The following is a 13,919-nucleotide window of genomic DNA, read 5'->3' as shown; positions in this document are numbered from 1 at the left end:
TGACAGAGGGGCCAAAGTTGAGGAGTTAATTAAATTCCTCTAGTTGTTGTGAGAAAGCTGGATTCTTTCTCTGCTCAGTTCCTGGAAGGAGGCTGTGGCCAGGCAGAGTTGGTTAATTGAGACATCTAAACTACATGTGTATAATAAAGCACGGTTCCTTTGGTAATGGTCTGAATTCAGGAAAATGTTTAAGCATGCGTATTTATTTTCATCTAGAGATGCTTTCTGAAACTGCTGATAATTGGAAAAACAGTTAATTTGTTACTTATCTTTCAAGATAATGGCACTGGGAAGGTGTGTGGGGAAAATATGAGTAAGGGCTAGAATCCATGGAGTGTCTTTCTCTTAGAGTCTGAATATAATCCATAAAGTAGGTTTTTACAGTGCAGCGATTACAGGCAACAGTCAGAATAATTTACTCCTTAGTCTGTGCATTGACTAGTTAGGAAGCTAAAAGGCAGCTTTTCTTGTCCTATATATTTGTCTGGCTACCACTGGCAACCTAATATGAAATTACAATGTGGAGCTACATTTCAGCTACACTGGGGATTAGATTAAAATGATTAGAAAGAATTCAGAAGTTGTTTAAATATTCATATTGACCCTAGTTTAGAAATGCAAGGCTACTATATTGTTCTTTCATTTCATAGTGATTCCTATCCAATTTTGTATTATGCTGTATTTCATATGAGATTTATGTGAAGATGGGAAGTTTTTTATTTTCTAGTTCTGTTTTTTTTAAGTATTTTATTAGAGTGCATTACAGAGGTGACTATACATGGTTAAATGCTACCTGTTGATTAAAAGAAATACAGTTAAGCCAGGCTGGTATTCCTGTAGGTACTGGTGTGGCAAATAGAAGGCAACTTCAGGCTGAGAAGCTTTTGGATGCTGATGTAGGTTCTGGAGCCACAGCTTGAGGTGTTGCCCTGCTCAGGTAATGGGATCCAGCTCTACTGGACTGTGGAGGGCTGGGTCTCTTAGTACGTTAGTGCTCAGAGGGGAATTGCACCCAGCAGACCATGGCTTTCAAACACTGACAGGCACAGGTGTCAACCACCTCTGTAGGACGCTTGTTCCAGTGTCTGACCACACTCACCATACGTAAATGTTTCTGATTGACTGATCTCACCTTCTTCTGGTGCAGCTCTTTGCCATTCCCACCTTGTGAGGAGCAGAGCCTAGCAATTCCCTGTGCTTCCCCTCCTCAAGGAGCTGCAGAAAGCAGTGAGGTTACCTGTCAGCTTACTGACTGTCCTCAACATCTCCTCACAGGACAGGCCTCACAGACTTGCTACCAGCTTTGGAGCCTCCTCTGGATGCTTAACGTTCTTTTTATGTTGTTCAGCTCAGAACTGCAAACTGTTTCAGGTGGGGCTGCACCAATACTAGATACAGTGGGGAAAATCACCTCTTGGCTGCCTATTTCATTTGCCCTTTGGCTGTTGGGTCACACTGCTGGCTCCTGCTGAGCCGGCTGTCATGAGTATCCCCAGGTCCCTCTCTGCTGAGCAACTCTCCAGCCACTTATCTCCCATCCGTGCCTGTGTCTGGCATTGTGCTGTCCTGGGTGCAGGACCTAGCATTTTCCTTTGTTGTACTTTGTGCTGTTGCTGATCATCCAAATATTCCAATACACCCAGATCCTTCTGCAATGCCTCTTGGTCCCTCGAGGAGTAAGCATTACCTCCCAGTTTAGTGTCATCAGAAAATTTGCTGAGGATGCATTCTGATCCTGCATCCAGATAAAAATGTTGAATGGGACTGTCTCTAGAACTGAGCCCTGATGAACACCATTGGTGACCAGCTATAGGTGACCAGTTGCCAACCAGATGTTGTCCCATTCACTACCACTTTTCAAACTGCAGTCAAGACAGTTTGTCATCCAGCAGAGATAAGCCTGTTTATGTTACAGCTGGACAAGTTTTCCAGGAGGGTGCTGTGAGGTGTGGTACTAAAGGCTTTACTGAAATCTGGAAAGATTGCATCCACTGCCTCCCCATCATGTGGGTGATTTTAGAGGAGATCAGTTTGTTAGAACAGGATTTTCCCTTCATGAGCTCGTGTTGACTATGCCTGATAACAGATTTGTTCTTCAAGGGGCATTAAGTATCCCACAGGGTAATCTCCATAACTCTTTCAGGGACTGAGGTTAGAGTAACAGGCTGTAGTTTCCTGGCTCTTTTCTTCATGTCCTTTTTGTAGCTGGGTATAGTGTTGGCTAGTTTCCATTCATTAGGCAGGGACCTTCGCAGACTTCCACAACCTTTGATAAATTGTTGAGAGGCATCCAACTGTAACACCCCTAATTTCTTCAGCATTCTGGGGTACATCCCATCCAGTCTCATGAAGATGTTAAGCTGCAGGAGGAAAAGAACTGTCTTGCAGATTTTTGTTTTCTCTTAATGTCCCGAACTGCTGAGAAATTACCTCTTGGAAGTGATCCCAGTGGAAGTGATGTGGAGAAAACAGTTTAAACCATTAGATTCAATCGTCAAAGGTGTACATAGGCAGTTTATTACCTGCTTTTGCGTTTTACTTGATAACTATTCTTTTGAACAGTGACTAGAATTTGGGTTGTTTTTGTGTTTTTTTTTAGGAACTTTCTTTTCCAAATCTTAGTAGCTAATCCTTAAGTAGCCCTTATATTCTATATTCTTATATTCTTATATTCTATATTCTCATATAGGAGTGCTAACTGTATAAATAGCCTAGGCTGTGCTTTTTTTTTTTTTTTTTTCTTAAAAAGAAGTAACAGATGTGATAAACTACTAAATACCAGTACAAACACAGAAACTTGTCTGTAGCTAAGGTGCCGCCCTAAAGCACTCAGTCGATGTGGAAATTCATTCTTTGTTAATCCTTTTTTCTGATGGCTATAACTTTATCATGCCTAGACATCACAGTGAATTTGGTTCCCTTACCAATAGAACTTGTCTTTGATTCCTGCTCAGCTTTCAGCCTCCTTCCTGTGCTTATGACTTTCCAAATCCAATTAATGTTTCTTAAACTTGAATTGGATATGCAGTGGTGGTGAAGTCCATCCGTGCTTCTGAAGAGTTTCAGCTGACTTCCTGTCTGAAACAAGAGCAGGTTGTCTAGCTACCATCATCCTTATTTCAAAGTTTAGCTTTCTGACTTGCCTTCCAGGCAATGAGTAGCAAGGCATGGTAAACTAGACTCACATCAGTGTTTATGTACGTTTATGACCAGGATAGAATTCCTGTGTGGTTTGCCAGTGTCATGCTTTCAGTATGTTTCCCCAGTACCTTTCTGTGAGTTGTGGTAATACCTTGCTTTCTTCTGCTTTGCCCTAGAGTGCTAAGGGTGCCGTTGTGGGTTCACTGTTGAAGAACTACCAACGTACCAATCTGAATGAAAGCTGTCAATCTGTTCCATGAATTGTAAAAATAAACCTGTTTCACTGAGCTTTCATATATCATGGGATTTACAAATGTAAAAATTCAATATGAAGAAGGGCTTTGAGTAATTCCTTAATCTGGTTTTCAGTGGGCAGGATGATCAGCTGTGTTTTTTGTCTTCTCCCTAAGTACTTTCATATTAAAGATTAATTGCGTATCATAGAGAATCCTTGATTAAACCAATGGAAAGTGAGTGCATAGATCTGTTCATCAGAAGCAGCATGGAGAATAATAATAAGCAACCTCACGGCTTGTCTACCTTACAATAGACACACAGAGCATGCATTTCTGCAGTGCTCCACTTAATGTTATAAAACAAAAAAGAAGAATCATAGAGTCATTTACTGCTTTACTGAAAAGCTTTCTTTATTATCGGAGCAGAAATGCTAAGCCACAGACTGGAGCAGGGACTGAGTACCTGGTGGGAAGGCAGGACTAACCCACGGGAGCTCAGCTGCATGCAGTGCATCTGAGTAACTGGAAGGGCTGGAGTCAGGATCCATCCCCTCCCAGGCCTCATTTAAGGGTTGGCAGTGAAGGCAAGGGTGTCTCTTACTGGAGATACCTGCCAACCTGAGGCCTTCTAAAGGTAAGCATCTCTTTTTCTGTTATGTCTGTGGCTGCTGTTTTTGCGCTTGTTCTTATCTGCTGTAGCAATAGACTCTGCCTTTCTGTTGTTATTTCCATCCCGTTACAGTGTTGCAATTATCAAAACAATAAATTATTCTACTGCACGCACCTTCTTTGGTGTAAGTAAAATGGATAAAGGAGTTAATATTTTACAAGCGTGTTTTGCTTCTGACTCCAGCAGAATTCAACAAGGTGATCTATGAAGGCATTTTTATTTTAGTTTTGTGCTTAGTTTTGGCTTTCTATTTTGTGGAATGCCTCTTTGCAATGTGTTTTTTTTCTTCCCTTTTGTGGTAATGCATGTGATGTATGCACTGCATCAATAAACCTGGGGAATTAATTTCCCATTTCACAAATGACATTGTGTTAAAAAAAAAAAAAAAAAAAAAAAAAAATTACCCCCAGACTATAGAATCATAGAAAAATAAATGATGGAGAAGACCTCAAGATCATCAAGTCCAATCATCAATCCATCACCACGATGCCCACAAAACAATATCTGTATGTGCCATGTATACACAATTTTTGAATGCCTTAAGGGATAGTGACTTAACCACTTCCTTAGGCAGCCTCTTCTAATATTTGACCACACTTTCAGAGAAGAAATTTTTCCTACTATCCAACCAGAACTTCCTCTGACACAACTTAAAGCCATTACATCTCATCCTATTGCTTGTTACAGGGGAGAAGAGACCAACACCCACCTCACCACAATCTCCTTTCAGGTAGTTGTAGAGAGCGATAAGGTCTCCCTGGAGCCACCTTTTCTCTGAACTAAACAATCCCAGTTCTCTCAGCTGCTCCTTAATAGAGCCCTTATTCTGAACCTTTCACCAGCTTTATTGCCTTCTCTGGTCATGCTCCAGGACCTCGTTGTCTTGTAGTGAGGGGTCCCAAACTTTACTCAGTTCTCTAGGTGTGGTCTCATCAGAGCTGAGTATAGGGGAATGATTATTTTCCTGTTTCTGATACAAACTCAAACTATTTTTGACCTGTCTAGAGAAGGAAAGTAAAAAGGATGGGATGTAGCAAGGGAAATGTTAGGAAACTTGTCAAAAGCACAGCCTTCATGTATGTATATGCCAAAATTAAATTAGAGACACTCTTAAATTGCCAAGTGAAGCAGCTGTGGAATGAAATTTCTTTGCAGAGTGGCTCGTTGCTGTCCCAGTGCTCACTTCCCAGTGCTTGCACCTTTCCAGCGCTGCTCTGAGACACTGTTATTTTACAGATGTTGTGGAGAGGGTGCCTACATGTATGGAAGAATACACAAAAATGTTCAGGTACCAGGGAAAACTTCCCAGATGTATGTCCTTGGAGCCTTGCTGGTAATTTGAGCAGTCATGAGGAACATCTGCTTGGTGTGCTGTTGGAGTCCTTTACTTGACTTAATACTTAATAGGTGGGCAGCAGCGCTGGATTCTTGGCTGAGAAAATAGGTTATCCCCAGGGAGTAATTAGCATCTGACCAAGTGACAGTTTCCAGACCTCTTGAAACAGGAGGCTGTTTCATGACTAAGGGTAGAGGTTTGGATATTGGTTATAAGTTGATATAATGGTCTTTTTTTATGCCAGTCAAATTGCATTTAGGAGTAGCTGGTTATTAAGTAATCCAGTTTTACATTCTTTCTTTTCCTACTGTTGGACTTTATAAGTAACTTTTTAACACTTTTATTTTTCAGCTTCTCCTTCTTGCCTTTTTTGATCTAATGTGAGTAGTACACCAGAGGGAATAGCTAACCTATTTATCTTGCATTTATCATGAAGTCTCTAGGCAGCACATTTTAATAGCCTTCATCTTCTAAAATGTCTGCACTACATTCAGAAAGATTACAGAATGGAAACCTAAACACAGATGTTGGCAATAATAAACCTTCCAATTTAATTTATCTCTACTGAAAAATGTAAACCAAGGTGAATCATATGGATGGTTAGTCAAGCTCTGTCTAGTTTATATTCCTTATAATTTGCTGAAGTGCGTGATTATTTATTTATTTATTTATTTTTTTAATGCAAACTAAAGTGGCCCCACAGATTTTCAAGTTTACTTCTTTTGCAAATGGTGTTGGTTTCCAATACAGGTTGGATTTATTTATTTATTTATTTCTGGACACTTGCAGCCTGGAAGGCCAGCTATAACCTGGGCTGTATTAAAAAAGGGGTGGTCAGCAGGGAGATGGAGGTGATTGTCCCCCTTTACTCAGCTCTTGTGAGGCCCCATCTGGAGTGGAGAAGTATTGCAGAGGTCATTGGAGAAATGGTGTACACTCAGGCAATGTATTTGTTCCTAGCACAATCAATCCTAGCGAGTATGGGATTGGCAGCGTGAAATGCATGCTTCCATCTTGGGACTGGAGATGGTTATGTGTTTGTCCTACTGTGTATCTACTCTGTAGTAGGTTTCTGTTTTCTAGATTTTTTTTCCCACCAGTTTAATGAGAAAGATTAAAAAAGCAATTAGCTGTATCCCTGCAGTCAACTGCAAACACTAGTACATCAGTCTAAAAAGGTAATGCTGCAGGCAATACTCTTGTTTTTTTTCAGGGATTTGAAACCCACTTAAATCATTAAGAAAAGAATTGTATAGGTGTAACTGCTATTTGTATTTCATACTGTCTTTATCATATTCTTCAGATGAAGTTATCTTGTCACATTAGTTGTCTATTGTATCTGTTTTACTGTAGTGAAGAATCAGATGGTTATGGGTAGGGAGGCAAATCGGATGCTCATCTACTCTAGAAAACTTGTAATGCTTTCACAGCGTGTAACCACCAGAACACAGAGTCCCGTGACTGTTTTCTTGTTCAAGTCACTCTTCAAGTGAACTCTGGGCTCTTTTCCCCACGTTCTTCATGGAGAACATGTTTAAGATTAGACCCTAAATCTGGAATTATTGTTTATTTAGATCAGCCCCACATCTTGTCTCCTTGGACTTACTCTTGATACTCTGAGATGTACTTGTAACATTTGATTTGTTTTTGCCTTACACCTGCTCAGCTGAGCTACAGTCCCTTGGAGCAGCCCATAACCCATTTTGTTCAGGCCATCCGAAGTTTCCTGCAGAGCAGGAACAGGGAGGATAAATAGTTGTCATGGTTTAATAATTTTGTAATTTTGCTATCAGTATTCCACACCATAACATCATATAAAGCATGAATAATTTTACTGAATCTGCAACTTACAGAAGAAGCCTACATCTCCCAGAGAACATCACAGTCAGAGATGGGTCACGGGACCTGGACACTATATTATCTCTCTCGCAGGCTAGACTGACGTTTTTTTGAGTTCTGGCTTTCAGGGGAGTGTGTGGGAGCCTTCAGCCGTTTCGCCTAGAGTTTGCAGTAGGCCTCTCGGTTTTGGGACTCATTCTCTCTCCTATTTTGCTTGATTCATTAGCTTAATTTCAATTATATTGTATTATATTGTGTTATACTGTATTTCGATATAGTATTTAGTAAATAAGTGTGCCTCCTTAGATCATTGCCTCTGTTTTCTTTTCCTAATTAACTTTTCCTTCCTGCAGGGCCCATGTCCCCCTGTCACGGATGCAGGTAGATTTTTGTTTAAACCGTGACAATGGTAAAATCAATATACAGTTTTTTGTATTTGACAGCAATTTTTATTTTTAGCCACAGGAAGACACAATGGGAACTCTTCTTAAACTAAGGCATCCTAAAGAATTTTCACTGGTACCTATTTGGAGGCGGCCAGAGCAATGTGATTCATAATCCTTTCTGGTGGGCACCAAACATTAATATGTTATGACAAATGAAAAAGGATGCTAAGGTCAGCCTAGGGAAGAGAAGATACCTGGAAAAAATATATTTGTAATGGTTAAAATGTGCCATGCAGATTCCTGTTCTAGGTGATCTCCAAATACACAAAATAACAGTTAAAGTTTTAATATAGGTGAGTTGTAAGGAAAGGTAGGAAGTTAAAGTAAGAGAAAGTAGGTTGCATAGGTTATGTACACTGAACTGTTATTTTAGGAATAGAGATAGTCTGGAATTCTTATTTGCAGGTGTTTTGTTTTTGTTTTTTTTTCCCCAATAGGAAAATTGATATCCACAGAAGATAACTATTCCTCAAGAATATTTTAGTGCTGGGGGATGGGAGGTGGAATATTCTGTGGTTTCTGACCTTCACAATTAAATCACAGTAGTTTCCTTTATCTAGATAGAAACATTTTGACCTCAGTGTTAAGTTGAAGCTGCTGTATTGTGTCTTTTAGGACTATTGCTTATATGTTACTGGATGGAAGAAGAAAAAATAGAAACTCTAAATTTAGAGTATTGAAAGTCAGCAGATTCAGAGATTTGCATTTGATAGTTCTGAAAGACCTTATTATCAAGGCATTCTATAGGCCGGTCATGTAAGTTTTTAGAATACACATTAGGACCCTGGGGAAGTAGAGAAAAGGACTGTTTTATAGGTATTTAGGAATGATGAGTGGTACAACCCATATAATTATTTGTCCATTACCTGTCCTCTGTGCCAAGAAAATTACGGAATGCCTGGGATGGGATTATTACAGGTGCAGTGTGGGGCAGCATAATGAGAGCAGGTGATATGGGTATTGACATGCGGAAAACAAATCCTATCAGACTAGCCTTTTTTGCTTCCCCCCCCCCTCCCCCCCCCCATGGTTTCTTAAACCTGGTTAAGAAAAGTTACAGAACTGATGTAATATGCTACAGCTGTCATTTTCTTTGCTACCGTATTTTTGACTGAGGCAGTGAGTTGAGACTATAAATGTCACATACTAACTAGATAACAAAAACAGAACTGAGGTTTGCAGAAGTAATGGTAAGTAGGAAAAAAAACAACTGCTGACATACAGAGGTTTGCCAGTCCATCCTGCATTGTGCCCTGTCCTCCTGCCTACAGTTCAGGCAAGATCTTGGAAGTGGAATTTGGAGAAGAGCCACAAAGAGGTACTGTGTTTCTTAAGTTCTCATATCAAGAGAGCAAAGCGTAATGGAAATTTGAAACCTAAAGCAAAAGTGTAGCACACTGAGGATTAAGATCATAAGAAGCATTCTTAATTTGTGGTGTAATCAACAATTTAAATAATTCTCTTTGTATGGCTTTTACCACATCTGAAATCTTAATTCTTTCTCCATATTATTCTAAGACATCTACCCAGGGAGGCATACAGAGATTGATTTTATTTTTATTTTTTTTGCAGAAAACCTGTCACCCTTTTGGTGTGACAAGCCTCCCCTGTGTCCTGCAACTGAGCTGGCTGAGCTGCATCCCACAGGACTGCCCACTGTCCCTGCATGGTACAGCAGGTAATGTGGCAGGGAGCAGCAGACACTGTGGGATGAACAAGGCTAGAGGATGCACTGTGAGACTGTGGCATTGTACATGGTCTATTGGCCAATTTAGACCCAATTCAATTTCTCATCAGTTAAAATTACAACTTAACTATTTAGTCTAGGACACAATATTCAGGGGAGAAGTTTAATAACTGAATCTAATGCTTTCTAAATGCTCTATTCTGTGGAAGGCACTGTTACTTCGAGGTTTTACACTGATAAGAGATGAAAGCAAGTGGGATATTCCAAAGTCTGGTAGTTGTGTATTATTTCTTTCAGTTCTAAATAAAAGCTCACTGTAGCAGCTTAGAATCAACTCTCATCAAGTCAGCTGAACTTCTGCCTGTGATTAAGCACAAGGCTTGGGCTGGGCTGCTTAAAATGCAGCGTGTAGTTAGTTACAGCCCTGAACTGCACTTGATCTCACAGAATGAGGTGAGGTGTTGCTCTGTTTCTGTGCTGCATATAGGGTGCTGAGAGGCAGTTCCTCTTCATGTCCCAGGGTTGCTGCTAGGAGCTTGGCTGAAGCACTTATCTCTGCAGGCTGAGCCCCCTTTGGGGTTTGTCCTAAACCCATATCATGTCAGAGCTGAACACCAAGTGGGAGGTGTAATGCATAAGGATCAGCAGGTTAAAAAGGCACGGTTTAGTGCTGCTGAGTTGGCTATAGCTTATGTAATACTTCTGTATGGGCACTTTAATATTTAATGTTTGTTGTTATATAGATAGAACTTGCAGGCAGCTGTACATTAGCTGCATGAATTTTTAAGAAAAGGATTAAAAGAAGTTAGGGAGGTACAAACATCACAGCAGCTTTCTAATTGGCACATAACCCAGTAGAAACCATAACGTGAAAATTAAGTGACTGCCCTAATTATGGGAGGCTCCTAGGAATACATTGTGCTGGAAGATATTCCTTTTTCATTTCATGCACTACTTAGAAAATAAGCATTGTGCAGAGCATAACAAGGCTTTTAATTAAAAGGCAGTGCCCACACAGCGCAACTTATCACTTTGGTAGGAGCTGGTGAAGGGAGCCAGGAGGGTGAAAACACTGCTCTGTGCCCTCAAAGGATGGAGCTAATCTGCTGATAACCAGTGACTTTTCAGTGTTTGCTGCAGTGACATGAGACCTTATTCTTACTGATAGTATGCCTGGTAGACTTCTTAAAAGGTTGAATACTCTTGAGCGGGTGCCTCTACCCTGCTGCTCCCCTGGGGTCATAGCACAGATGTGCATGTTCCTTGATCTTTGATGCCAGTCATTCCTGAACTCTGGTGATGCCATTCCCAGTCCACACCAAAAGTTTAAATTTGGAGTTGTTTAAAATAGCAAGATTTGTAATATATGGCAGGCCCTGATACTTCAGGCTGTATGTTTATGTAGGGAACTTTTTTTAAGGTCTCTTAAACATCCTTGTCCATTTGTTTCCCAGAAATTGTTCTGATTAATACAGTATGATATTAATTTGCCAATGAATTATTTTCCTGTGGGCAGTGTTTTTATTAGGGCACAAATAGCTGATGAAGTATACAGAATAAATGCATACATGTGGACCTGTTTGAGAGGCAAAAGTAAATTTTTTTGCAGAAGTTTTGGAATCTATTCCTCCAGTTGACAAAAACCCCAAAACTTCAGGGACTCAGTTGCTTGCTTTCATGAGGGCAACTTACATTAGTCCAAGGTTTGAGCAATCAAAAGTCATTAGATATTTGTGTACATTTACTGATAGTTATAGTAGACAGCATTGTCCGTAATAATGAAGTTGCTCATGGAAATCTGAAAGCAGCTACAGTTGATGGAAGTGAAGGTCCTTCTTAAGTGGCTCCTGTCTCCCCTGAGCAAATATTATAGTAAATGGAAAATGGAAACATCACAGGCTTGTAGTCATTTCTTGACAGTATACTCTCTCTTGCAGTGCATTGTGGATCATGAGCTTCAAATCTGTATCGCCTAGTAACTCTTCATTGACTTTTATATTTATTCAATCACAGTTGAATTTTTTCCCTCTATCCATTTTTCCTCTCTCCCCTTTTGCATTCCTCATTATGATTTTTCTCACCAAACTGAAGTTTCCATTCAGAGGTCTATCTCAGAGAAACTGCAGCTTGTGGCTGCCAGTGATAAACACAATGATGTAATATTACTATTGTGTGCTCTAATTCAAACAGCTGTGATGTGGCATTTTTGCAAAAATTGTTATTTTAGTTATTCTAGTATATTTCTGGACAAAAGGTCCATCATACAACTGTATGACAGAAATATCATGCAGTGGGTAAGCAAATGGCTGATGGCTTGGGCCCAGAGTGTTTTAGTAACTGGGGTTACATCAAGGCTGGATGTATGGGCAGCATAGTCTTAGCGGCTGGCAACTCTACACATGGCAGGGGGGTTGAAACTAGATATTCTTTGAGGTCCTATTCAACATGGTCCATTCTGTGATCTTACGATTCTTTGGTCAGGCTGGCAGCTGGTCATTAGAGGGGCTCTCCAGGGCCCCTGTCACGGAGTTCTCTCTAGAGCTCACTCCGGGACAGTGGGAACAAACCCGGGGAAGCAGGAACAACAGTTCCCCCCTTTTCTCTAGCGGCACTGTACGGCACGGCGCGGTGCGGCGCGGCCACGTGTGTTTCGGGAGAGGGGAAGGGAAGGGAGATTGCGATTGGGTCTAACAAAAAATGAAGGAAAAAAAAAGGTGATCTGAGAACGAACGGCAGTTTAATAACCTAATAACGCTAAACAACAACAAGAGAGTTTCAACAAAGAGAATACCAAGTCCCCAATCTCACCGATGGAGCTGTGGAAGGCGGGAAGCTCCGACCGCGTTGTCCCCTCGCAGGGAGCCGGGCCAGCAACCCCGTCCCCTTCCCCACGTCCCCTCCGGTGCCACTCCCCACATGCCCATTTAAGGCAGTCCACAGAAAAAAACTTGTCCCCTTTACTCCCATTATTAGGCATGGTGTTCTGATGTGGAATACCAACACCAACGAAATTGCAAAACCATAACAGCCCCATTTTAGGATCCATTCTTGTTAACGTTTTCATAAATAATGTGAATATAGGACTAGAAGTTATTTTTGAGCAGTTTTCCCAATGAAACTAATTTGGGTAAAGCTGTTGACACTGAGGCTGGAAAGGCTTTGCAGAGAGATCTGGACAAATTAGTGAGCTATAGGCAATCACCAACCTTGTGAAGTTGAACAAGAGCAAGTGCTGAGTTCTGCACCTGGGAACAGGTGACCTTGGCTATGCATACAGACTGAGACAGAAGTCACTGGATGTTTGCCCTGCTGAAATGAGGCAAGTTGAGTAAGATCAACAGTGTACCCAGGCAGCCAGGAAGGCTGACTGTCTTCTGGGGCACATCAAGCACGTCGTTACTAGGCAGTCAAGGAAAGTGATTGTCCTGCTCTACAATGTAATGTCTCACCTTGAGTACTGTGTGCAGTTTTGGGAACCACAGTACAAAAAGGGCATAGAGCTATTAGAGAATGTCCAGAGGAGAGCTGTGAAGATGCTGAAGGATCTAGAGGGAACAATGTAGGAGGAGCAGCTCAAGTTCCATGGCTTATCTTAGAAAAGAGGAGACTAAAGGGAGACCTCATTGGCAGCCTACAACCTTCTCATGGGGAGTAGCGGAAGGGCAGGTGCTGATCTCCTCTCTTTGGTGACCCACAATAGAACCAGAGGAAACAGCATTGAGTTGAGACAGGAAAGGTTCAGGTTGGGTATCAACCTGGGTCTGGCACTGGAACAGGTTCCCCAGGGGAGTGGTCATGTAACTGAGCTTTAGGATGCATCTGGACAATGCTCTCAGTAATATGGTCTGTTTTTTGTTTTGTTTTTTTTTTTTTTTGGGGGGGGGGTGGTACGGGGGTGGTGGTTCTCTTTGGAGCCAGGAGTTGAATCTGATAGGTCCTTTCCAACTCAGGATATTCTATGATTTCTTTGGAAGATAGAAATCATTAACAGAAGATTTAATACATTCACTATATTTTACCAAATCTTAATAGGTGGTTGTCAGCAATTTTGTTAAATCTCATTACAGGACGCTCTAATTGACTTGTAATGAAACTGAAGCACCTTACCTTTAGTATCAGTCCCAGACTCTTCTACATGCATGTATGTCACATAGAGTCTGGTCACTGATAACACTTGGGCAGTCAGTATCTCTATATAGATTGCTCTTTCAGTTTGGCAGTGATCTGCTGTGGACCTCTCTGCAGCCCCATTTATGCTCATGCCCTATCATTTTGGGTGCGATAACACACAGTATACCCAGACTAATTCTTTCTTCCTTGCCCTTAGAGAATCTATGAGCTGATCTGAAGGCAGGAAATATGCAGGTCAGGAAGAGTTTGGCAAAGATCCATGGAAGATGAGATAGCAGGCAGACATTTAAACAGCTATCTGCAAGAAAGAAAGCAGCACTCAGCCTGTGAGGTGTAACAACTACAGCTGTTAAACACTCATATGCCTCTTGTGGTTATCAGTAAAAATGTATTTGAGTGTGTTGAATGAAATTTCTATTCCAGTGGCTTTTAC

At 41.1% G+C, this 13,919-nt stretch overlaps 1 protein-coding gene across 36 annotated transcripts in view; it reads left to right on the top strand.

The window, feature by feature from the left end:
* Window positions 1–13,919, top strand: part of HECW1 (HECT, C2 and WW domain containing E3 ubiquitin protein ligase 1) — a 216,469-nt gene that overhangs the window by 21,462 nt on the left and 181,088 nt on the right. For 10 of the 36 annotated variants that reach the window (XM_085539876.1, XM_085539867.1, XM_085539861.1 and 7 more), the window contains one exon: window positions 9,241–9,346. The exons of the other annotated variants lie outside the window; for them this stretch is intronic. In XM_085539876.1, the coding sequence (XP_085396002.1) occupies window positions 9,335–9,346 (12 nt within the window). In that variant the 5' untranslated portion in view covers window positions 9,241–9,334. The remainder of the gene's footprint in view (window positions 1–9,240; window positions 9,347–13,919) is intronic. 36 annotated transcript variants of the gene reach the window in all.

Source organism: Coturnix japonica, chromosome 2 (genome assembly GCF_054131305.1).
Source record: "Coturnix japonica strain WE chromosome 2, WE-NBRP24, whole genome shotgun sequence".
In the NCBI taxonomy this organism is placed as follows: domain Eukaryota; kingdom Metazoa; phylum Chordata; class Aves; order Galliformes; family Phasianidae; genus Coturnix; species Coturnix japonica.
Note: the sequence above shows the minus strand (reverse complement) of the source record. Positions and strands in the feature narration are given on the sequence as shown.